The sequence below is a fragment of the Pavona decussata genome, unplaced genomic scaffold (genome assembly GCF_977016875.1).
Source record: "Pavona decussata unplaced genomic scaffold, jaPavDecu1.1 SCAFFOLD_140, whole genome shotgun sequence".
In the NCBI taxonomy this organism is placed as follows: Eukaryota; Metazoa; Cnidaria; class Anthozoa; order Scleractinia; family Agariciidae; genus Pavona; species Pavona decussata.
Genome location: NW_028145553.1, coordinates 1124555 through 1150601, shown reverse-complemented (window position 1 = coordinate 1150601; position 26047 = coordinate 1124555). Strand labels below are relative to the sequence as shown.

General features: G+C 39.5%; 2 protein-coding genes and 1 long non-coding RNA gene across 3 annotated transcripts in view; 2 read left to right on the top strand and 1 right to left on the bottom strand.

Moving 5' to 3' along the window:
• The first annotated feature begins 3 nt into the window (after positions 1–3).
• On the top strand, positions 4–11566 carry LOC146466869 (RING finger protein 215-like). Its single transcript, XM_085126735.1, has 11 exons — positions 4–352; positions 1726–1875; positions 2615–2686; positions 3577–3662; positions 3748–3805; positions 5252–5344; positions 6945–7016; positions 7340–7387; positions 8083–8253; positions 9161–9263; positions 11019–11566. The coding sequence occupies exons 1-11, from the start codon at positions 140–142 to the stop codon at positions 11225–11227; spliced, it is 1275 nt and encodes a 424-aa protein (XP_084982861.1). The 5' UTR covers positions 4–139; the 3' UTR covers positions 11228–11566.
• LOC146466868 (uncharacterized) lies at positions 5240–25875 on the bottom strand. Its single transcript, XR_014867911.1, has 3 exons — positions 25633–25875; positions 9150–9241; positions 5240–5327 (listed from the first exon to the last, which is right to left on the bottom strand). It is a non-coding gene; the product is annotated as an uncharacterized LOC146466868 (long non-coding RNA).
• The window catches only part of LOC146466866 (E3 ubiquitin-protein ligase ZNRF3-like), a 28233-nt gene continuing 18205 nt past the window's right edge, over positions 16020–26047 (top strand). Inside the window, exons 1-2 of the mRNA XM_085126734.1 lie at positions 16020–16236; positions 20211–20288. The gene's annotated coding sequence lies outside the window, so the exon portion shown is untranslated. The remainder of the gene's footprint in view (positions 16237–20210; positions 20289–26047) is intronic.

The window sequence follows — 26047 nt, the reverse complement described above, 5'->3', positions numbered from 1 at the left end:
GTGCGTTTTAAAACACGCGTGCATCCACGCGAGCCACGTCTACAAGAGAGACCGCTGTCTGGTAGAATTCCCGAGCCTGCATGTAAACACAAAATGGATTGAGTCGTTGTACGTTGCATTCCAACTCGTTGGTTTTGCGATGTTTTCGCTACGAGTTTCACTATCAAGATTCTTACACTGCTTTTTGCAAGTATTTTGCTTTACTGTGCTCGTTTTGGGTGAGGTTGACAAGGCTTTTATCGATGTCATTGCTCAGAGTGAAGATGGACATGCAGATAGCTCTTTCGCGAGCCTAGTTGGCAGGTTTGCTCGAATTGGAGCGATGAAACAGGTAGAAGGGGAGTTAAAAGAGGTGAGGAAAGTTCTTTGATATCCTTTTTGGCAGATGATTAATCGATAAATCCCTGCCTCATGTACATGCACGACTACCGTTTACGTTAAAAGAATGTCAAGGATCTGTGGACAACTGTACAGTACAATAACCCGAGCTATGTTATTCTTGATTTTTGAATTATATTTTGTGTTTGTTATCGTGCTCTGATATGGTATTCATTTACATATTTCAAGAAAGGGTTTTCCCTGAGGCAAAAGTTGGGCCATTTTTAAGATGCCTTTGACTAAATGTATATATAGTAATCAGTTTTTAAATTAAATTATTGTGTTATTTGTGAATTGAGTCATAGGACTTAGGACCTGCTGATGTGAGATCGGTCTGTCTGGCCTGTTTGATGGGGTCTTGCCACACTTCTGTTTCCTTTGAAAAATTTCTTTCAACCAAGATTCAGTAACCAGGCTGAAAATGCTTCTCTTATGTAAACTCTGGCCCGGTTACCACATAATTTTGTTTTTAATTAAAAATATGCATGCGATTCTACTAACAAAACAAAATAATTTCGTCATTCCAGCTTTTTTTCTCCTTGTCCTTGAGCACTGCCTTTCTAAATTCAGAAACTGGAAATTCCATCTCAAAACCCAAGGGATTAAAGGACACTGGATGAATATAGTCAGCCTTTCCCAGTATATAATGAAGCTAAATTGGAAATATTTCCAGAGGGATGGAGGAGGGAGGTTTCAAATCAGAAACAAAATCCGTGGGAGTTGTATGGTTATTTTCTGAAATAACACATCTCCTTGTGGACACAATATTTAGTAAACATACACCTGTTTTCTGAATTACAGCCAAGAAAAACACAAGCACACCTGTATGTTAAATTTTGCACTTGAATGATCACATATGAAGCCAGCTGCCTGGAAATTTGGCACTCCGACTACATGCAGATTATTCGAATCATGCTTTTGGATCTTGCAAGAACTTTGGCTTGAATTGCGTAAGAACTATTAGCCTGTTGGAAATTCAACCCCAAAAAAATACGTGCAGATTTTTCAGGCCCAAAAAAATCTTCAACCCAAAAAAATACAGGAGTTGAAAATTTTAGACCCAAAAAAATATGTCGGACCCCCCCCCCCCCCCCCTGCTAGGTTTATACCCGAGTATCCCCCCTGGGAGTAACCAGGCTGAAATTTTCGGTACAAGCAGGTGAAACAAATCCTCATTTGAACAGTCCTAGTCTGTAATGTTTGGTATGGATTATAGAACCTTAAAAATTGCAGTTGCAGGATGATATTTATGAACACACAGGAGTTTTGTAAGTACTAGACAGACAGAGTGTAAGCCTCTATCTTGTTTCAAGCATTTAATGTCTTATGGTGGTGTTTCATTTTCAGGCAGATGGTTGTGATCCAGAAGATCCTGATCAAGATGTAGATGAAACCCACCAGGCAGATGAATCACAAAGCTGGATTGGTGTCATACACATTCCCGTTTTAGAATACTACAATGCTCGAGGCTCTAAGTCTTGTTCTGTCTTGGAAAGGGTTTGTATTCCACATTAATCAGATATTTGTTGAGATGTGTTTGCAAGTATTTTGAATCACTGGCCCCATGTAGGATTGCGGAATGGAATGGTGCTCTAACATAACTGTAATTATCAATGTGAGGACAATATGATAATAACTTTGAAAGAGGATGGCATGTGACAGTTTGTACTGAAAACCTGGGTCCAGTTGTTCAAAACATGATTAAGTTAACCCAATGTTAGTTTGAACTTTGATTCCAGTCTGAATTACCAATCAATAAAGATTTTTACAAATGACTTTGGGCCTTTCGTTTTGGCTTTTCTTTACCATTAGTTTCAAAAATATGGCTTATAAAAATCTTTTTTGCCAGTTTGATGGAAGCATTGGTTAACTTTTAATTGCAAATTGCAGATAAGCATTATTCAGCTTTCTTACAATCAGGCATTAAAATTTAATGTTCCTTAGTGTGAACATATAGATGACCTTATTGGGCCATAAGCTCTTGTCCCACTGAAACTATAAACCTGTGCTGGCCCCTACCTTTTTGTCAAGGTACCTTTTTTCAATCATCAAGTTGATCTTAGAGCACCAAGACTCTCACTTAACTATAAAGATGGGTTGTGAACTTATATGAAGGATAGTTTTTCCATTCACATACCCAATATATGGGAATATTTCAACTCCTTATTCCTAAGAAAAATATTGGAGGTCAATAAATCAGAATTATTCACCAAAGTTTTATTTTGTTACTTGAAAGGTAAAGAAGGCAATGTTTCTAGGTGCCTCAGCAATTATCATCATCACATTGAATCAAAGGGTGCTGAGAAAGGTAATATACAGTATGCAAACACTTACAACCTTCGCAGTCTCTTTTATTACCCTTAAAGACCCAGTAGTGACAAGCAGCTAATTTTCTGTACAACATCACTGAAAATATAGACCCTATTCCAGAACTGTCAACCTCACACATCTTCAAATATGGAGAATATGAATCACTTCCCCAGCCAGCAATAACAAAGCGCCTTACAGAGGTGTCGCATAAAGGCCAAATTCATGGGGTTGGGGGGGGGGGGGGGGACGTACATTAAACACTAACAGAAACAACGCTAAACATTTCACATTTTCTTGTCAGAAAGTCAAGTCTACAACAAATAGCAAAATTCGTCAATTATCCGGGAAATTACAGACATAAATCTGGAGACCAGAAGAAACGGCTCAAAATCTGGAGATTACAGACCTAAATCTGGAGACCGGGAGATACGGTTCAAAATCTGGAGACTCCCGGATTATCGGGGAGAGTTGACAGCTCTGCTATTCATAAATGGCAGCCGACAAATTCTTTTGTTTTTATGAAAATTTCCTTGTTAGAGTGTGCAAAATTCAATAATTATATAATTTTACAATTCTATAATTATTATAGAATTGAATGATATAATTTTATAATTCTATAATAATTATTATAGAATTTTTACTCTAAAATGAGGCTAGTAGGTCTAATTAATATATACTGAAAAGAATAATAACAGGGCTCGAGACTAACTTTTCAGTTCACAAGCCCAGTGGCTAGCAACAAATCTGATTTCACTGTCCAAAACAAACTTTTTACAACCCACTGTTTAGCTCACTAATTTGTTTATGAAAATAGCAAGAGAGGGAGGTTAGACATTTTTTACCAGATGTGTAATAATGACTTGTTATGAACTATATTTGTTATTCCAGCTTGACCTGGCTCAGATGCTTTCAACACCCGTTATTACTGTCAATGGAACGAGCAATGTTTCTAAATTGATGGATGCTCTCCAAAGGTATATTTCCAGTGTTGTTACTTAAATTTGTTTTGTATGTTTTGTAGAAATGAAGTTTGTTTTGACATTTGTGTTATTTCATCAGTGGGAAGCAAAAGCTTAAAGGAAAGATTTCCTACAACTCTTCTGTAGTTCAGTTAAAGGTGAGTGCAGGCTTTGTATTCTGTTAAAAATATTTGAAGGGACAAATTTCATGCAAATTTACTGAAGCTCACCTTACCCAAATATGACCTACATCACCCAGCAAATTGTGGTTCACAAAAGGTAGTTTTTGTGGTTCAATTTTATCCTTGGTTCAAATTTTATTTTCCTTTGTTCTTGAGGATGGTAATGAATGATAATGAGTTTGAAACAAAGGATAACATTAAACCACAACATAGTCAACAGAAAATCCACGGTCATTACTGAGTGAATTGGAATTGCCTATGAGAACTTTCCATGGATCACATTTCAAACTTCAAGACACAAACAAAAGGTCACATGATCCCAAAAGGAGGGAAATGATATAAAAGAACAGGAAACCCAGTAGCAACAACATTGTCAGTTGGTTTACATTAGTTCGCATTACGACCATTGTTGAGCCGCCAGGTATTCCTCGGGTATTCCTTGTACTTTCTTGATCTCTGCAAAGACAGAAGATTTAGAGTGAGACCAATTCAATAACCTACCACTTACAAGTGGCCACTACTTCACAAGACCTACATGGACTAGGGTGGGGAGGGGGGTTCTCAGGTATATAAGTGATGGGGGAGGTGCAAAGAGCTTTTTTGGGTTTCAAATAAGAGACTGGGTACTTTTTGTTGAGTTTGAAATTTTTCTGGCAGAAATTGTGTGGGAGGAAAGATTTAGGCAGGGACTTTTACATGGTTTTATGCCAAGAAGAAAGAACTTTCTCGAGATAGATGGGACACATTCTGGTGCATTTTTGGACCCAGTTTCATAATCCTAACAAGACTATTTTTGAATCTTCTCCCCATCACTAATATACTGGTTCCCTCCACCCCCCCCCCCCCCTTCCGTAGGCTTCAGCTACAGGCAAAGTACCATATGCAAAGCCACAACACGTTTCTGTTAAGAAAAACAATAAACCAGGATTAATACTACACACACACACATACGCCCTCATAAATAAATGAATAGATAACTTTATTTAAGTAACTGGGGACACTACGCTGATCAAATTGGAATTTAGAAAAGGTGGTTTATAAGGAGAGGGGACAACCAGTGAGGGTGCCCAGAGAAAAACCTCTCAGAGCAAGGACAAGAACTAACAACAAACTCACTCCACATATGACACCGAGTCCGGGAATTGAACCTGGGCCACATTGGTGGGACGCGATTGCTCTCACCTCTGCACCATTGTGCTTTGTTGCACAACAAGATTACACCAGGGCAATCTGTGTTATGGCTAATTTCACCACTTTCTCTCATCCAATGTCAATTTTGTCATCACACATCGTCCTTCTCCATGTTATCCTTGGCTGCCCCCTCTTGCAGCAGCTGCAGGATCCAGACTCAGGGCGTGTTAATACTGCCTTCAATACTAACAATCTCAGTGTGTTTACTGAATAATACCTTTTAATTTCTAGTTGCTGTCCACCTTGACACTGTGGGCTACCTGTGGTCGTCCCAGTGGATGGGAAGGAGTAGTTTGTCTTGGAAATCCTGAAAAGGGTGCAGAGGTAATATATTCCTTTAACGTCTTGTCCGTGGGGTTAAGAATGCAAGAAAATGACATATGCTACTTTGCTGTAGGGTTTTCATCTGTCAGATCAGCTGCGCATCAAATAACCTAATTGTAGTTATCCATTGAGACTGAGGTTGCTGAATTGGTTTTGACAAAAAAAAATCGATTTTAAACCATGCTCCAAATCTCAGACGCAAACAGGTTTCTGATAATATGGGCTTTGGAAGGCAAGCCCATGGACTGTTATTTACTTTTAGGCTGACATGGTGACTTCACGGTGCTTATATCATTGAACCCAACCCGGCCATTGTGAAGTGAAAAATTACCTCCAATAGCATTCTTCTCCGAAAGCAAGTCCTCTCGGAAAATTAACCCCAAAACAGTCCTGTAAAGTGCCACTATGATGAAATTCGCGTTTTTCTAATCTGAGCCATTTTAAAACATAAACAAGTAGTCTGTACGTGAAGAAGAATGCTGTTTACTATTTTCAAATATCTCTTTTTGTTCCAGAGATATTCAAGTTTTAAAAATATGCAAATTAGCCAAGGGATGACGTCACAAACTCAACCGAATTTTGTTCAAATATTATAAAAAAGATATCTCAGCCAATTCGTATCAGAAATGTTTGATTCTTTGCAGTGACATTGTTCTAGGTGCGCTCCATAATATGAGCTTATCAGTTTTGTTACCATTGCAACATACTGGGTTCCAGTCCTCCCTGATACTTAAGGCTTTGCTGGCCACCTTCGGCGTTCTATTTTGATTTTTGCCAATGGTGCCTCATCTGCATGATCCAGCAAGCGTTTAAATATGGTAAGTCGAGTTCGTGGCCTTGTTAAATGTTTTTCAAGCTGAAAATCACTAAAATATTGAAATCAGGTTGGAGGGGACTGGAAAAGAGAGAGTTGCCATGGGAACCGAATTTTTATAGCCATAGGTGTATTGCCTTTAGAACTATTAGCCTGCCAGGTTTCAATGGTCTCGGCTGTAAATTGACTGAGATAGCTCTACTTATATACTTGATGTTATATTGAGTTGAGAATATGACATCATCAGTCCTCTCATTTACATATTTTACACATTTTTCAAACGTGAATATCTCTGGAACCAATGCAGATATTTAGAAACGGTAAACGGCGTTTTTAATGTTTCCTAGAATTTTATGTGATAAACCTTAAAATTCAAGGGGTAAAAATTTGATCAGAGTAGCACTTTAAATATAACTTGTATTCAGAGTTGAATGCTATCTGAGGCTGTCATGATTTAGGAGGTGTCTGAGTAGAGTGAGTATCTGATCTTGCCTGATATATGTCCCTTGTGGTGAATGATGTATTATTCTGTAACAAGAGAGCTCTCTCGTCTGTAAGGGACACGGGCATACTAGGAAAAAGGAAAATCCGAGTGGTCCTATCAGTAATCGGGAGGTCTTACGTTCCACTTCTGATAGGAGCACTCTGATTTCCTTTTTTCGAGTATGCCGGTGTCACTCACTGAATAATACATCATTCTCATTTATTTGCCTGGTTTAAAATATACCATCACATTCATTCTATATCCCTCATTGATTGTTACGCTTTTCTCTTGTCTGTACTTAGGGAGTCCATTCTCAATTCATTGGCTCGTCAGCATTCTTTGCGTCAGTACTGTTCTGTGTTTTAGTCTTTAAGGTACGTTAGTGTAGAAAACAGTCAACAGGCTAAAAAACTGGACCCAGTTGTTCAAAGCCCGACTTCGCTAATCCAGAGTTAACGTGAACTTTAATCCAGTCTAATTACTTATCATTAAAGATTTTTTTTTTGGATTCCAATATCCCTTGCCAAGATTTGTTTTTCCTGCATTGTAATAAATCGCGCAAAAAATACCTTTGTATTAGGAAGCATGTCTGCTTAGTCCCGAGGGTGTCCTCCTTAGATAGAGTTAAATGTTGTTATTCTGCTTCAATTGTTGATCTAGTTTTCTAACCATTTGTTTGCTCTTCGTTACTTTACAGACTCAGCTTAGCCAGTTGTTACACAACTATTGGATTTCTAAGAAAGAGGTGAGATCCTTTCATCTCTGTCCACTTGCGTCGTGCAAGAACCAGAAGAACAGTGCATGAAACTGATGCAGTTCGGTAGTTAAAGCGGTAACCAGATGAATAGTTGCCTTTTTGCAGGAAAAGTTTGCGTATAATTTTTGTTGGATGTTTAAATCGCGAGGATGTCATGTGAAAATGAAATGTTCCAAATATATTTGAGTAGAAATGCAAATATTAGCGCAATACATTTCAAGTAGAAAATGACATGAAAACTTGTTCTTTCAAACTTCCGAAATTACAGCTGATTTCAGTGCTGTGTGTACACCCCGATTTTCCAGACAAGATTCGGCCGTCAAAATTCTTTTACGATCAGGGGCCCGTTTCTCGAAAGACCCGGTAACTTACCGGGCCCGATAAGTATATTTTTAAATGTTTTTTCGCCGATTACACAACAATTACAGACATGGTACTTCGCCAATGTTTTCATAGAATAATAATATTTTCTGATAAGATTTTAAAATTAAGTATTCAAAGCTAACAAAAATCGACTTCTGTTAAGAAACATTTGTCACCAAAATTACTTATCGGGCCCGGTAAGTTACCGGGTCTTTCGAGAAACGGGCCCCAGGCAACACTTACAGTGAAGGAAATTCCATCATAAAATAAGTCTACAGCATAAATACTTTTTTTTTTTTTTTTTTTGCACCTTTGACCAGGAAATGTTAAGACAGGAGGCAGCCGAAGCTATAGCAAAACTAAAAGTGAGAAAATACAAACGAACGTTGAGAGAAAGTAGGCCACGTTGCTCCACTGGTAAACAGCTCGAACAGGACAAACGAGAATCAGATGTATGTGCAGTTTGTCTGGACGAGTTTCATAATAGCCAGGTAAGTAAATTCTTTTAGTAGTATGATATTTTTCTCAAGGATGATAGAACGAGCGAAGCACGCGAGCGAGCGAGCGCGAAAGTCGCCTCGCTCGCGTCGCGATTTCTCGCGTGCTCGGATGTTTTGCTCTCTAGCGCAACTAACTAGGTAAAAGGTATACCAATATACAGTTAACTCTCGCCTTGCAGACACCTCCCTATTACAGACACCGCGATAATACGGACAGCATCTCAATCCCCAGTAAAAATAAATTCAGACATTTGACTGAAATAAATTCCCCTTATTACTGACTCTCGCTATTAGGGACACTAACTCGCGGTCCCGAGGGTGTCCGCAATAAAGGGATCCGGAGTTGACTGTACAATGAACACCCGCATAAATGAACCTGTGATTTGATTAGCGGTTTGCGGGAAACGAGTAAAAACCTCAATCTTCAAGAAATGGGAAGTATCACGAGAATTTGATGTCATTTGAAAACCCAAAAACGTTTGTCTGTCAACAGAAACAAGAAAATAATTGTCTAGTTTTGTTATAAATTATCACCCCAGTGAAACAAAACTGTCGATTAGTGCCTCTAGTCAGAGACAGAGTAGGTCGGAATGGATTGAAACTTAAATGATGTTAGGCTAATTTTTTTTTCAAGTTCTCGCATTTTTGTTTCCAAAATGCGCTAAAACAGATCAAGAGATGTTCCTTTAAAGAATTGAGTTGATTTCTTCCCTCTCGTTGTTCTAGAATTATTTTGTAGCTAAGTTAAGGTCTAATTTCACCATTTTTAAAGAAAGAGGTCAAGCAACTTGTGCAAAAGCCAAATATAGTGTTATGTGGATCACCTGACTTTCCCCCGCGCTTTTCATAGATGAGTGTTACATTTGGCAATAAATCTCAGAGCTTACTTCTCTTTCAGCTGGTACGTACACTGCCGTGTGGTCACGAGTTCCACTGTGAATGTGTTGATCGATGGTTACTAGCGAAGAGAACCTGTCCACTGTGCAAAGGAAATATTATAGGTTAGTAAAGTAACAGGAAACAGCGCTTGGGTAATGTCACGGTATGTTAGATCTTGTCACGTTGTGTCGGGCTACTTTAGCTCCCTCTCTCAATGTGTGCGTAGGAAGTTTACAGCTAAGTGACCAAGTGAATCCAAGTCCATTCCTGTACTCGTTTCATTGCATTCACTCGTAATAGAGCGGTTTTCAATTGAGGGTCGAAAGCAATTGCGTTTTTGCTTTGGGTTTTGCATTACTACGCTCTGTGATTGGTTGATAAAACTCGCGCCACTCTCAACCAATAAGATGTACGCACGTGTTTTCCCGCGCTTGGCGCTGGTTACATGTATTTGCTTTGAACTCTGATTGGTTCACTGTGCTGTTTGCGTCTGTTGATTGGCCAGAGTAATTCCTCGCGAAGCGAGGTTAATAAATTTGTCGGGTCGAAGGCCGCGCTCGGGAGCTAAGCCGTGCGAATTCGAGCCGAACATATATTTCCTCGCGAAGCGAGGGCCGAAGGCCCGAGCGTAGCGAGGTTAATAAATTTGTCGGGCCGAGCCGGCCCGAGCGGAGCTAAGCCGCGCGAATTCGAGCGAAAAATATATTTATATATATATATATGTTGATATATGTTTATATCTTTGAGGGTGTCCGCACAATGACGTCAGACTGTCTGGCGTTGTCTGGAGCAAAATTTGCATACACCGAAAAACATATGCGTGCATGATCAAATTTCAACTGCAATGTTCATCAATATTCACTGGATACAGAACTATCTCTCCAGAATCTTTTCCCTTTCTTTTAGAAATCTTTTTTTGTGAAATAGTGCATTAAAGAAATTACACGCTTTGTGGCCGCGGTAAATAATTTTCCGTGGGAAATAAATTCATCGAACACGACAGCGCTGCACGCCCGTTGTACATTACGTCGCGACAGAAATAGATTTTCAACCGCAAACTAGCCCGTGGAACTACGAAAACACTATGCTCATAAAAAAAAAATCTTATGCGCCTTTTAATCTCCTCGTTTGATGCTACAATACGTGTAAAGAGGGCTTTCCACCCAGCCCCAGCTTCGCGAGGTTTTGCGAGTCACGTATTTCTAGTTATATATATGTTTATATATTTCCGTGAAGGTGTCCGTGCTGTTGCCTGGCAACAGTGCGCAAACAAAGTATGAATGACGTCAGACTGTCTGGCGTCGTCTGAAAAAAATTTGCATACATCGGAAAAAATATGCGTGCATGATCAAATTACAACTGCAATGTTCATCAATATTCACTGGATACAGAACTATCTCTCCAGAATATTCTCCCTTTCTTTTAGAAATCTTTTTTGTGAAAGATTGCATTGAAGAAGTTACACGTTTGTGGCCGCGGTAAATTAATTTTCCGTGGGAAATAAATTCATCGAACACGACAGCGCTGCACGCCCGTTGTACATTACGTCGCGTCAGAAATAGATTTTCAACCGCAAACTAGCCTGTGGAACTACGAAAAGACCATGCTCATAAAAAAATTCCTATGCCCCTTTTAATCTCCTCATTTGATGCTACAGTACGAGTAAAGAGGGTTTTCCACCCAGCCCCAGCTTCGCGAGGTTTTGCGAGTCACGTATTTCTAGTTACTTTAGTTTTGGTTCTATGACACTCATTGAAAACCACTTGTAAGTGCGACTTTTCAAAGGGTTACTAAAAATAGCTAACACAGTCACTTTAAGTTTCTTACTCATTTTGAAGGGAAGTACTTTAAGGCTTTTCCTTTTTGCTTTGTTTCAGAGAGCCTTTCACATTTGAAGTCAAGGGGTCAAATGGAGAGATTTCATGCGAATGAGTCATTTGAAAGCGAAAGACTTAATCAACAGCTAGGATCACAGCGGGGGTCAACGCAGACTAGTGGTAACTTTTCAATGGCCGACTGCAAAAGGACAAACTCTTCACGTCGCCCTGCTTCGGTTTTAAGACCTGTGGTTATCAAAAAGCGCTGAGAAATTTAAGGATTATGCATATGAAAACTTAACAATTATACGAAGAACGGATGTTTTATTTTGGAAACCGCCAACTCAAGATTCAACTTCAGGGAAGTTGACGAATGACCGGTAACTCACTAAAGAGTTTGAAAATGACTTAGCAACTAAGGGAAAGATGTAATTCCCCCGATGGGAGGGAAGTGGCCTTAGAGTCAAACAGGGTGGAGATTGTTATTTGTAACGTGAATTGTATTGGACGCAACCGAAATGAGACGTGTAACTTTGGTTTACAAGCTAGGAGAATGGTGTACATGAAAACTTGGTGGTGGTTAAATACAGCTGTGTATGGAATGGGAACTGTATGTCTTCTTATTCAAAGTAATATTTCCAAATAGAACGGTTTTCAACTGAGAAAAAAGTTTCGCTTTTGCTTTGGTTTTCTTCACAACGCTTTGTGATTGGTTTGCAAAACTCGCGCCACTTTCTCAACCAATCAAAAGCACTGAAAACTCAAACCAATCGTGACTTGGTAGCAAGCGTTTTCCCGCGCTTGGCCTCTTTACGTATTCACTTCGAGTTCTGATTGGTTTATTGCGCTGTTTGGGTCTGTTGTGATTGGCCAGAACAATTACTTATGTTTTGGTTTTACGACCGAGCTCAATGAAAGCCGCTCTGAGAAAAAAAATAACGAAATTGTTGGACCTGCATTGCATTCTTGCTTCTATGCCCTCTGCGAGAAAGGACTGTTTTCCTTTCTAATTCTTAATCTCAGAATGTTCTTTATAGTGCAGCACTTTGAAAGGAAGAGGATTCTTCTATTTTCGCCTCACCTTCAGTGGATGGCCAACAACATATGGAGTGGATTTAACCCACACTATCCGGCCAAGTATTATTACATCCTAAAACTTAGAGTTCGCTAATTTCTCAAATCATTAGAGCGGTTTTCAATTGAGTGTCGAAAGTAATTTCGCGTTTGCTTTGGTGTTGCATTACTACGCTCTGTGATTGGTTAACAAAACTCGCGCCACTCTCTCAACCAATGGGAATGCAAACCAAAACCAATAGTGGTTTGACTGCACGCGTTTTCCCGCGCTTGGCACCAGTTACATGTATTTGCTTCGAATTCTGATTGGCTCGTTGTGTTATTTGCATCTGTTGCGATTGGCCAGAGTAATTACTTTTGTTTTGGTTCAACGACACTCAATTGGAAACCACTCTATGTGCGTCGTTACATTACACATACACCGAACATTTTCCTGTTTCTTCTATACCCTAACACTTTCTTGTCGTTCTGTGTGGTTCACACCATTACGTTTCCACAATTTTTTTTTTCTGGTTTCCTTTGTCGTTTCCATGAACCGTCAAAAAAGGCGTCATTGGTTTCTAAAAGTCTCCACATTGATCCGTCAACATTAAAACCACCTGTTTTTATTAAAGGTCTGCACTTCTAAGAGCGTTTTTGAAAGCTTTCAACGGCGTTTTGGTATGGCGTTCCTTTATAGATACATTCTTATTCCTGTCCCCGCGCCGCGCGTATTTATTGTCAAAAACTGCGATATCAGAAACGAGAAAACGTCTCTCCACTCCCGCAGCTGATTTTAAACGTGAAACAGAGATTAAAATAGCATCAATTAAACAAGGCCTTATGTATTCCCGGGTATTTTCTTAACAAAATTCGCCGCTGCACTGATCAGAATCGCGCAATTTTATTTCATTTGTTTTTTTTCTTGGCGAAATATCCTTATCAATTCAAAGCCAGCACAAAACTTGGAGTTTAATTTCCGAGTATGTGGTGCAGCTTAACCCTTACCGCTGAGTATTATCAAGAGAAAATCTTGACGCCGTTCTTTAAACGTTCTTGGAAAAATCGCACACACATCGGAAAGGAAAAAACAGGAAGTTTGTCTGGCATGAATCTCCTCCATGCGGAGCCGGCGAGATGGCAGATTATATGATCTGATTATATACAAGTCAGATTAATATATACAATCGTACAATCATTAAGGATACACAATGTTGTGCAGTGCACGCCTGGAATAGACGCTGCAGGTGATATCTTTGAATTACTCCAGACAAAAAGACAAGCGCCAAAGAGGGATTATCGGTAAATATGTTTCTGCCGTTGATTTTAGTAAATGGAGGCCATCAATTATGTCCACCATTCGGAGACCGTATTTACTCGCATACAATACAGTAATCGCACCCTTTGAATAAGCGATATCCTTTTGAGAAAACGCTTCGCAAAACTGACACTATAGCTACTTCCTGAAATAATCACCCCTGTTGAACATTACCACACAAGTGGAAAACGGTTACCTCCGCACATTAAATGGAAAAAATCGCACGTTTGAAGAAACCGCCTTCCCTTTAATAAAGACATTTTCAAAAAAACTTAATGGGATCACAGTTGATTGATCACCTCTTGTTGAACATATTAAATGGCAAAATCGCACCCGGTTTGAGAAAAAACGTTTTACAAAACTTGCCATGATTATAGTCACTTCCTTGAATAATCATCTCCTGCCAAACACATTAAATTAAGAAATCCACTTCCTATAGAAACCTTTTCACAGCAAACACCCCAAATTGTCCTCTGAATAAAGTTGCTTCCGTTCAACAATCGATCCCTTTTGCAGCAGATAAAAAATTGTCCCTGGTCATTACTCAAGGAAAAGTTCCAAGTCGGCGTTGCACTAGAATTATGCCGAATTTCCGTTGCGCAATGCAATTTCAAAATAGAATAAGGAAATAGAGTCAAGACATGTTTTTGCGTGTAATGGTTGCATCGCGTCGGTCTTCACATAAGGCAGATATCGTCCTGTTTTGGGTTATTTTTGAGCGAACGAAAACGGATCGAGGTGAACAAGTTGATCATTATTACCTCAGCCGATCTTTCAGAGAGCCTGGTCAAGGATTCATTGTTGGTTGTGTTGAACATCGAGTCATGATTACGTCAGAGGTTGGTTAACTTACGATTACGATCAGGCGTTCTTTCTTTTCTTTTCTTTCTTTCTTTCTTTCTTTTTTTTTTTTTTTTTTTTGGGGGGGGGGGGGGGTCAAAATCAAGGTCCAAAATTTTATAATTCGCTAAATTCTGATATAACTAGTTCTTCTCCTCCGCTTCTTTTAAAAGAAAGCTTAAAGAATTTCTTGTCTCTAAGTATTAACCTTTGTAAACCTGTAAATTACTTAATATATATGTGCGCGTGTGTGTATGTGTACGTGTGCGCTGTCAAAGTTAACTATCATAAGTCCATCAAATTGTAATTCTCATATTAGACTAGACTAGTTATTTTAAGTGAGGAAGCCTGACTTGTTAAAAGGCTCGAGCTTTCTTTCAGGTTTTCTCGCCATTTATCTTCTTTCTCTAATTTTCTTCATTTTTTTCTTCTTGTGCTGTAAATGTTGCATGCGTATATGGCAAAAATAAAAAAAAATAGTGTATAAATAAATAAACCATAAAGTGTGGCAGCTTTAGAGTGCGTTCATCCGACCGTCGACTCTCGTGCTCCCCCGAAATAATAATAGTAAAAAAATGAACACCTGATCGCAGGTTAGAGGTTAGTGTGTTTTCCAAGTCCTCAGTGTTAAAACCTTCAATGATATGGTACAACAACGAGCGAAGCATCAAGAAATTATTCATTAAGTTCCCATCTTTCCCCAGATCAACGCTTAATTTAGTTCCGTTTCAAGTCAACAACGAGACGTAATTTTCATTATTTTCAAGTCTTACTCCATTTCCCATGCGATTACAGCCGAACACCTCGTTACTAAAGCCGCCGTTACACGTTGAAACTTTTAGCTGAAACTTGTGTGCAACGGCGAACGAGACCAGTTTCACGAGTGGTGTTACACGGTGAAACTCTTGTTTTTTCACCACTGCGACCGTTGCGAGCCGTTGCAGAAGTAGGAGGCGGTTCTACTTTTCGTGAAACTTGTCTCGCAACGGAAGTTCGAAAAAGTTTCACGAAATCGACTGTTACACGGTGCAACGCATGCTGAAACTTGTTTCGCAGCGCCGTTGCACACAAGTTTCAGCTAAAAGTTTCGACGTGTAACGGCGGCTTAAGTAACAAGATGGGCAGTACAAGTGGTGTCAAGGATACCATAATTCAGACAGAATGTAGCTTGCGCGCAGGCTAGACAGGGCGCGATTCAGCGAACCCAATAGAAAAAAACACAACGCCTTATAAACGTTAAGCGTAAAAAGGACGGTTGCACGAGTTTATTTTCTGCTGAGGCCCCATAGATTCAGGAACCGGTTCCCATGATTTTGACTTTCACCCAGTCGTCTATTCCCACAACACCTAGTCGTGCATGTCTGACTTCGCTAGCATCTAGTCTACCCTCGCCCCCAAATCAAATAATTTAATTATTGAGTCCGATTGCGCTCACTTTGCTTGCCTAAAACTAAAGTTGTTGCCGTTGTTGGTGGTGTTTTGTATTCATTTTTTTTTCCGGCTTGCAAAGTTCACAATAACGGAACATGCGGCGCGCTCTTTTAATCTGATTGCTTACGTTTAGCCATTGTACCGCCAGACCACATAACAATAGTTTTCATTTCACAGAATCAATATGAAATGATATGAACGATCACGTACTTCTATGGATCACCAAGGATTACCCCAGGCAAAGCAAATTCAACGGAAACCACGCGGTAATACACTGAGAGAGCGCAAACAAAGAAACCTGACTATCTCGCTTTCGGTTCGCAATTTACAAAGTTTTCCTCGCGTGTTCGCTCAAAACCCACGTGATTCATCAGCGGTGTGGGTTAACCACAGAAATACTTTAGCACGCGTGTTGCACATAGTCAGAATTACTGCTAATTTCACTGTACTAGATAATCAACACACGGTCACGCAAAAAGATCGAGAAAATCATTGGCAACGTGCGGAAGACTGTGTGAATTTGTAAGCCCTGGCGGCAGTAGAGTTCATATATCCGAGTTTTCGTCTCTCCAGGAAGAAAACGGGATTTTAAAGAGGAGATCAGCATTGAACACCGAGTTCAGTTTCCGCACTAAGGTAAGGTTGCAACTGCACCACGCACTATATTCTTGAACAAACATCATTAAACCAACCGAACGATTGAAAACTTAGGCGCTGGCACTACAGCAAAAAGCCACGCGGACCCCAAGGGCCATGAAGAAGACAAGTTCACTGTTTTAAATACAGACCAATTAAGAAGACTGCTTGATGAATCTATTGGTCATCAAGAGATTTCCTCAGTTCATCTTGTGTTCATTACTGAAAACTCACTGAAAACTGTCCTTTTGCCAACCTTAAAATAACTCGTTTTGCACCAAAAGTCGGTGATGGCTTCTGGCAGCAAAACGTCCCCGGTAATATTGTTTCTTTGTGCTTAGTGCAGTCCGCTTCATTCAAACCTGCATTTTTATCATGATGTTAAATGATATCTCAACCATTCTCAACAGTGTCATATGGCTATTCGTTTTTTTTTTCCGCCCCGAAAAATAACAACTACAAGCTTAAGAGAGCTAAGAGAGAGCTGTAAAATAACTCGGCTACATTACATGACATTACAATGACTATCCCATGATAAAGATCACGACTCCATCATATTCTCACATTGAAATCAATTTCGTCAAACCTTCCTAAAATGTAGATGAAAATTATGGTAATGGGAATTTTCAAAAATAGGATCAAGGTAAAAGGATTAAACAAAAGTGGCTCACAACCACTTAGCCTGTATTTCTGGTATATAAAGCGACCATAGTGCAAAAAAAAAAAAATCACAGGTCAGGCCCCCAACGTCACAGACGTTTGTTTGGATCCCCGAATAGTTCGACGAATCCTCGAAAGTCCCGGTATACTTTATACTTCCCGGTTTACTTTATCCTGAGCCCGATAATTATATTTTTAACCGATTACACAGTGATTACAAGCATGGTACTTGACCAATGTGTTCACAGAATTATAAGATTTTAAAATAAGTATTCAAGGCTAACTAAAATTGACTCCTGTTTAAGAAACATTATATAGTAATCGGGCCCGGTAAGTTACCGGGTCTTTCGAGAAACGGGTCCCCCCCGGTTGTTCAAAGAGCGGATAACTCTACAGACTCTATCTAGTGGATAAATCGCTATCAGCAGATAAAATGTACTCCAACCAATACATTTTATCCGCTGGATAGCGATTTATCCACTAGATAAAGTTATCCCACTTTAAATAGCCCTGATAAATAACAAATAGCTTTGTTTGCACGACCGGAAATACATTAACATAGAGCATTGCTAAATCATATTTTCTAAATTACATTCGATGATTTTCACGCAGGAAACAATGACGTTGACAACAGGCGTTGATCAGTTGCATATTGACATAATAGTTACTTGAGTCCATCAGATTTTCTTTCGTTGATAATTGTTAAATCCTCGGTAAGCGAGCCTCTGTTTTAATATAAAATTCATCCCTAAGAGTTCAATCGTTAAAGTGGAAAAGAAACTCAATCATGCCTGTTTCCGAATCTTCAATTTACACCTGACAAGAGACACAAGGTGGTATCTAAATAAACATGGCCTGCGTAGCAACCGTTGCCAGTGAGCGAAAAGCTAGTTTCCGATTTTCTGGCCGCGCTCTCCCTATTCTCGAGCGGCCAGAAAACCGTGAGTACGCGAATCGGGGGCTAAAGTAAACAAAGCAAAGCAACACAGTGTAAGGAGAAAATACCCCCGGGGGGGGGTACCTCATAGACTATACGGGAGGCTCCGCCTGAAAGCATGCACCAGTAATATAGAAGATATTATTGTATCTCTGTTTATTCTTTCTGTTATGTATCCAGTCAGTCAAGAGGAAACCCTTCGTACCGCTTCGCTAAAAGTTGGTAAGTGAAAGGGAGACAGGTTGAACCTCAAAAAGGACCCCCCCCCCCCTGTAAGGCTGCATGACACTTTATTGAGTACCGACCCCCCTCCCCCACTACGAGGGGTTGGGGAGTGAAGTAACAATCCTAACTCTGCTCTTGTCCTGATGGGATGATATGAGATAATAACAAAAGGGTATTTTTATTCAAGGCAAATTTTGCTAGCCGTAAACATTATCACTGCCACAACCTAACATAACAAGCTTGAACTCCTGAAACGGAACTACACTTGCGTGGGCCCTTTGGTCTTCTCTAACTTGCAATACTGATTACCAGAAGGCGTTTTATAAGATATGCACAATTTTTCTCTTGGGCTATCTACATTTAGCCTAGCTGTGAGGGTGTGTACATGCTGAAAAAATGGAATGTTTCATTTGTAAATAAGACCACAGCCGTATGGCCACAAAAGTTACTGGATATGTGCAATGAAAATAATGTTTCTGAACTGAGATCCACATTTGAAAGTGGAAAGAAATTTGACTTCACGTAATAGGACATCAAGCCTATTCCAAAAGTTTATATGCTGCGAACTGCTGAGAGTATGTCATACTATTCTTGCGGAGCACTATGTCCCTGTATACTATGACAACATGCGTGTGAAGCTCCGAAACAAAGTTACCATGAATAACTACAGTCAAACCTGTATATAACGGCCCTGTATATAGCGGTCACCCTGTGTATAACGGTCACTGAACAACTTCCCAAAAATCGTCCCTTATATTTACTGTTAAGTTGACCTGCATAAAGCGGTCACCTGTATATAACGGACGCGGTCACCCTTTTGACTTCCTAAATCCCCAATTTCATTATCTTTTACCTGTATATAACGGTCACGTTATATGGGTTCTTTCTTTCACACTGAGTAAAGTCAATGACATGCTAAATGAAATCAAGCTTCGAGCTCCGAAACATCAGAAAACAATAACTGATTTTTTTTCTTCTTGAATGTTAAAAGCTTTTCCTACAAGGAAACTTAAATGAAAGTATACTGCATCTCCCTTAAAGTACACCACGGACATTTCATGGGCATTTTTGTCTTATTTATTGCGTTCCTGTTTAAAATTGTTGTCAATGAATGTAAATTGAGTGATTTTCATTGGTTTCCAGTAGACTCTTACTGCACCTCGCTAAAAGTACGCCACAGACATTTTATAGGCCTTTTTTATCGTGATTATTCCGTTGCTGTTACTCGTAATTGCTAATAAAATGTAACTTGAGTGATTATTTGCACATAAAAATGCTATTTATTGACTTCCGGGGGAGTTTAAAGGAAACCTGTGTACAGCGGTCACCCTGTATATAACGGTCACTTGGCCAGATCCCAAGGGTGACCGTTATATACAGGTTTGACTGTAATCAAATTAGCCACCCCGCCCTCTCCACCCCCGCCAGAAAAAGGAACGAAAAATTTGGAGGTTTTTATGATAACTGCCGAAAGAATAGACCCGCTGAAAAACAATGAATAAAAATTAATGCCTGCTCTGGTTATAACCGCTAAGAAGAGATCATGTTTAGTATGTTCTCTTGTTCCTGAAAGTGAAGCTTCCTCAATGCCATCGGTCACTCGGATAACCCACTTGTAAAACAAAGACTTGTAAAAGAGCGACGCACAGAGAAAACAACAAAGGAAGGCAGCATGACTCACAGTGCGGCCTTTTTCTTTGTCAACTAGTGCTTTCTTTTGTCACGGATTAATGTGAACGGCAGAAAACTAAGCCGTTTTGTAAAGCGTTGACGTTGTGCACATTCTTTACTGTGTATCGAAGGTTTCTGATGGCGACATTATTGAAAGGACGATGGACGGCAAAAACAATAAGATGGGTGAGAAACATGACGCGCTTTCGGGGCAAAAACGCTGTTTGGGGGACAAGGTTGGGGACAAGGTTATCCAAATTAGTGTGGACAAAATGCCTTCTGAAAAATGCTGTACCGTACGATTCAGCAATTAGTCAAACTGTTTAGCCCTAAGTGAACTATTAATAACACCCACTCATTCTACGCCTCCTCCCCCTCATCCCACGCCTCGATCCTCCCCCTCCCCCCACGCCTCCTCCCAGTGCGAACACCTCCTCAATGCTTCAGTCCCTCCTCCTCAATTTCATGCATTCTATTATAGCTGCTAAATCTGCAGAGGAACAAGGAGTGTTAAGAAGCGAGGCCAGGTGTTGAAGAGCACACAAGTTACCCTTTTGAGGTACATAATGTATACTTGTAAAATAATATACGTTTATCGGACCACGGTATATTTATACACTCCACCAGGGGGCTCCCACGATTCATTTAGGTGGATATCTGTTTGGAAGGCCTTAACCGCCTCAGAAATTCGGATTTAATCGTAAAGAACATCTACAGTTTTCTTCGGCAAAATGTAATGTCAACTCAAATTTCGGAATACGGCAAAACGGGAATGATGTGTTAATCAGTAAATGCACTGATCTACAGGAGACTCGTGTGAGCTAAGGCCATTAAACTAGGTTCATGGGACAAACATCCTGCATACTGCTAGGATTGCAAAGTCAGTGTGTGGCATACGCGCAATGGAAAACGAATTCGTTTCGTTTTCTGAGGGGCAAATATGTCGTTAGCAATTCGAAAAAGTTAGGTAGCATTTTCGCTAAGCCAACATTTGGGGAGTGAAATTCCGTTTCCTAAAACTTTCTGCAACTAAAATTTTCAGCGAAAGCATTCTAACGGATCAATCTGTATATGGTGACACAAATGCCTTTAAAACGGCAGAAAATGAACGGGGAACACACGAGACAACATTTTAAGTTATTTGCTTAACCCTATCACTACCAAGATTTTATTGTTGGTTCTCCTTTCTGACTGCCATACATTCCTTTTAATGTTAGCTCTGAGAATTTGGTGTTACATCAGACAATATTTAGTAGTTGATGCTTTTCTTTTTTCTCATTGACTGTCTTTCTGATAATGTATTGACATTGTCACGAGAAATTACATATTGATCACTCTTCAAAGGGTTAAATGTTCTCGTTGGATGTCCCTGTCTTAGCCTGAACTATGCAATCTGTATATTCTCACAACTTATTTCTAGTTTTAGACTAAGACATCCATTTTAGTCTGACAGAGTGTGTAAAGTGTAGATTCCCGGACTTGCTTCTCAGGTTTATTCCAGAGTGCAGCATTTAATTGGGCTTACCCCAAATAAATATATTGCTATATATATATTGGCGCGTAAAATTTGCAAAAGAGCGTCAAACATGGTAGCCTCCTACGCAAACGCTCTTTGGGCTCGTCATGCATTCCTCCCCCACGCAAACGTAGCGAACACATTTAACTAAGACAGGCCTATGTTACTATGGTTGTTCCTAGAATTTATACTAAAAACAAGGCTGGACACCTTATTGTGTTTACACAATTTAGCATTCTTAATCGCGATAGCCCTGACGTAGACGAGAACAAAAGCCCATTTGTTAGGAAGAGAACTGAGAGAATGGAGTTCCATTTAGACAGGAAACATCCGTTTTGGGGGTTTAGAACTGATCTACACTATTTAGGCCAAAGTACTGATTTAGAAACGGTTAACTGTTATTTGTTGCAATGGTTGACTCTGAAATTAGTTAAAAATTACCATTTTCGTCAGCTAGCCTTCTTTAGTCCAGTGCGTATGGATAGGAGGTGTAAAGCAGATGATCCGGCGTACAATAATTTGATTTTTTTTTTAATCTTCTTTTACCGTTTGAAATAAGATTTCTGTTGAAGAGTCCGGCACAAGGTGTTCAACCTTGATTTGAAATATCCGTTCTAGTAACAACCATCAACCTGAAATATCTCTGGGCCCTTCTCGTGAAAAATGCCCTCCTACCAAGAGGGCCTAATCGACCCTCAGAATAGATCCAACCTCGTTCCCACCTCTTCCCGTCCAATGACCCTGGGAAAGAGATTCGAATAGACAGATCCTACCTTTTATAGGCCATATTTATAGTAAAATGTACTCTAGTCTACCGTTTTTTGTTTACGTTCAAATTTAAACATTTTGTAGCCGTTATTTTTGAACCTTCATGCATCTTATGTATTGTTATACACGCTATAGTCATGTACACTAGTTAACCATTAACCGTTTATGTTTACGTTCAAATTTAAACTTTTAAGAGCCGTTAGTTTTTCTCATTGTAACTCTGGCCCTGAAGAAGACTAGTTGTACTAGTTGAAATATAGGCCCTTTGCCGTAGTGTCAGCCCTGCAATCAGTTTGGTCTATTCTGTATACTTGCGTTTAAACTGTACAATTACACACTTGAGATGGTTTTTACGGTATCCACTCTACGATAAGTGTCTGTAGCAGTAGTGACTGTAATTTCTAGGAAAGCAACCACTACAAAATTTATGCAGAATATACATTGTGCTGATAAGCATCTTTGTCTATTCTGTATGTTCTGCAATACCGCGGCTTACAACGTCTTACAAGAGAACAAAAGAACGGACAACAGAACAATGTTCCCATCCCTAAAAAACAATGCAGCCGTAGGTTATAAGACTTATAAGGGTCCAGCGAAAATAGCCGGAGCTTTTCAGGTCTACTGCCACGGCTTCAGTTGCTGGTTTTTACGATACCTACACTACTTACAATACACACACAGACAAAAACAAAGAGGAAAAAAAAACCACAGTAACATGAATTGTTATTACAAACGCACTCGTTTGAGGGCGAGAAGAACCAGAATGGGAAGAACAACTCATTCAGGCTTTCAAATTTATAACGAAAAAGGCATCGTTGTTTGAATTCATTAAAATTCAATTCCTTTTTGTTTAGTCTCTGGCAATAAACATAATATTTCGAGAAGAGTAGGGCATAATTTAGTTTCCTACTTAACTCCAGAGCCATAAGCGTGAGAACAGTCAAGGTTTCCAAATAAGATTTCCAAAGATAATGGATAGAAGAAGGCATTATCTTCGTTGAACCATTTGATGGTTTCATTATACAGTGGGGCAGTTGTTTTGAATGATAATAGGATTGATAGCTAAGCCCTTTAAAGTTTCGTGAATCCAAAAAGACGAGATCAGCTACTTTTTGCCGTGCTCACAAAAACTCGCAGTAAAATAAATGACGACGGCTATCTCGTTTTCCCGCCAAAATGGCACTGGTTCACGCGCATGCGCTATTTGCCGGCTATTGGAAAAACAGGTCTTCGCACTCGTACTAGAATCTACCATCAAATACGTATCGTTTTGAAAACGCTCTCTAGAGGGTAAACACCCAGCTCAGATGGATTAGTGTGGACGACGAAGACGGTTCGAAGCTTTTTCAACGGTTATGTGCTCATGCTCCACTGTGTATTTAGCGTTTCTGGGGCGCCGTATTCGAATTTATCCGTATCGGATGTGACGGCAAAAACTCTTCAAAAACCGCCGATAGATGGACGGAAAACATTTGATGCATTTCCGGGGCGAAAAATAGAGCGGTTTTCAATGTTCGCAAATTTATTCGGATTAGTGTGAACGTAACCTGTTCGAGGCTCTCAGATAGTAGAGAGCTACGACGACAACAACGACGGCAACGGCAGCGAAAACGTCGCTATTAAAATGAATTCGCGATTTTTCAAACGTCGTCGCGATTATTCCTACTCGCTTTTTAAAATGTCGAATATAAATAAAATTTGCCCGAATTGAATTCTTGGAGACTACACCCAACTTTAGAAAGAGAAAGAAAAATGTTTCGTCGTGTTTATATACGTCCTCCAATAAACACAAGTATAAAACGTCCCATCAGGAAATTTCACGTCCTAGTCATCTAGCGACGGTAACTGGAAATGTGCCAAAAAGTGTAATGCATTGTAAGACATCCGCTTGAAACAGCGGAGAGGGACCGGGAATCTTTGTAGTACTTTATTCTTGACGACAATTCTCAGTACTCAATACTATATCTACTTTACCAGTATCACTCGAATCACAAATTAAAGTCGAAAACACACCCTTACATTAGCTTCACAACAGCACGTGCAGAGTTGTTGTTTTGATCATTAAGGCTATTGCATTTTTGACGTTCACGCCGGTTGCCGTCGTTGCTAAAGCTCCCTAGCAGGGCCGGCGAAAGGACTCTATTCTTTTTAACTCCCGAGTTAAAGCGCATTTTACTTGCGCGTCAACTAGTTCACTTTCTGAATTTCAGTCGTTTGCCGGTCCCACTATACCAGACAGAAAGCCTGGACTGAACAGGCTAGTATGGACGGGGAAGCTTTCTTTTATATGAGAAGTTTAGATATCCGGTCAACTAATTTTCATGAAAACAGGTCCTCTAAAATCGACCTGAAAGAAGACCATTGGGCCCTCCACAACCAATTTCTTGAATGTCATATCCAAAATCTGCGGAGTTTCCATAATCGCACTGTTTCTTTAGATGAGACGTAGCGAGACAACGCGATAGTTTAAAAGATCTCAAAGGGAGACCCGACTGCTTTTAATGTGTGTTTTGATCGCTTCCCGCGAGCAGCAATAATACGACAATCATGAGATCTGCATATACGATGGGGTGATATAGATAGCAAAGTTAAGACGTTAAGTAGTGTTTTTTGGCAAATCGTTAACTGGTATTTTTTGCGTAGAAATTCCTGGGTGACAAAAAAGTAACATTATGTCTATGAACGCTGTACAGATCTAGCATTAAGCGCAGATCGAACTGAATGATCACATAGGAAAGTTATGTCAATTTAGAATAGCCCGCCGGGTGTCGGCGTGGAATAAAGGCCGTATTTTCTAATTGTAACGATAAGTGAGGTCATTAAAGTTGCATAAGCGCGATTGAATAGCTTGTACCGATCTTGAAAACCTTTACCACTCGCTCAAGAATGACAAGCGGGCTGACCAAACAACAAACTAGTCTAATCTCCAATCAATTAGCTGGAATGGAACTTTTAACTGTAAACCGAAACACTGATCATGAAAATGGACTGAGTGCTGAGAAGCACTTTCACTGTTTGTCTATCGATATAATTTGAACAAGAAACTACCATTAGAATTTTCCTCTTTTTCTCTGAGATCTTGGATGCAATGTCTTTTAAAAGAGTATTGCGTGTAAATCACAAACCCCAGAATGGATTGAAAACAAACGAATTTTTAATGAAATTTTTACTGTTTGTTCAGCGAATAAAAAAATCGATCAAGCGGTCTAGACTGATCTGGCTCAATAGAAAAGGAAGCGCTTGGGAAACGACTTCCCCTTCTAAGAATTTATGCTAAAATAATTAATCTATTTTTTTTTTTTTTTGCTGATAAAAAAAGCGGCTCTCCCTTTGCAATGTGAATTTCTTTTCATTCGGTTTTTGCTTTGATCAAATTCTTTAGAATTCGTCTGGCCGCTTTACGTAAAAACTTCACGATCAACCAATGTGGGAGTCCAATTTTCGCAGCTTCGTTCGCTAATACTTCATTAATTCTTAAGCGCGCTATTTTCATCGTGCATCGGAAGAAAGCCAGCGATACGGGGTAAATATCGGCACCCTTTGTGGCCGTTCATTTTGATAACAACCTCATCTTGGGGCAATGAATTATTTGGCGCGCTATAGAGTTACCTGAAATTACCTCTCATTGCAGTCTGCCCAACTGAGTGATTGCGGAGAAAAAGACGCAAACCAAACAAGGAACTAAATCACCTTGCGGTTGCTTAACGAGCCAGTAGTCATAAACGGAACAACAACTGAACAGACGTTTTACATCTTTAAAAGCCCACGCACAGCATTAGTGTTGCGGGGAGTCACGTAGCTTAATGTAAAGACTAAAAGGTCCCAAATTTTATTTTGTAAAAAAAGATAAATGAAAATAAGTAGTAATAATAATAATAATAATAATAATAATAATAATAATAATAATAATAATAATAATAATAATAATAACAATAATAATTTTTTAAAAAAATTGGAATGATAACTTTATTATTTACAAGAATTAAATCTACTAGAGACAGTTTGATTCTATTAAAACCTGAGTGATTTTAAAG

Coding starts and splice junctions, on each gene's coding strand:
- LOC146466869 (XM_085126735.1), top strand. CDS start 140: ATGTTTTCGCTACGAGTTTCACTATCAAGATTCTTACACTGCTTTTTG. Junction 2,687..3,576: donor ATCAAAGGGTGCTGAGAAAG/GTAATATACAGT, acceptor TTGTTATTCCAG/CTTGACCTGGCTCAGATGCT. Junction 9,264..11,018: donor GTGCAAAGGAAATATTATAG/GTTAGTAAAGTA, acceptor GCTTTGTTTCAG/AGAGCCTTTCACATTTGAAG.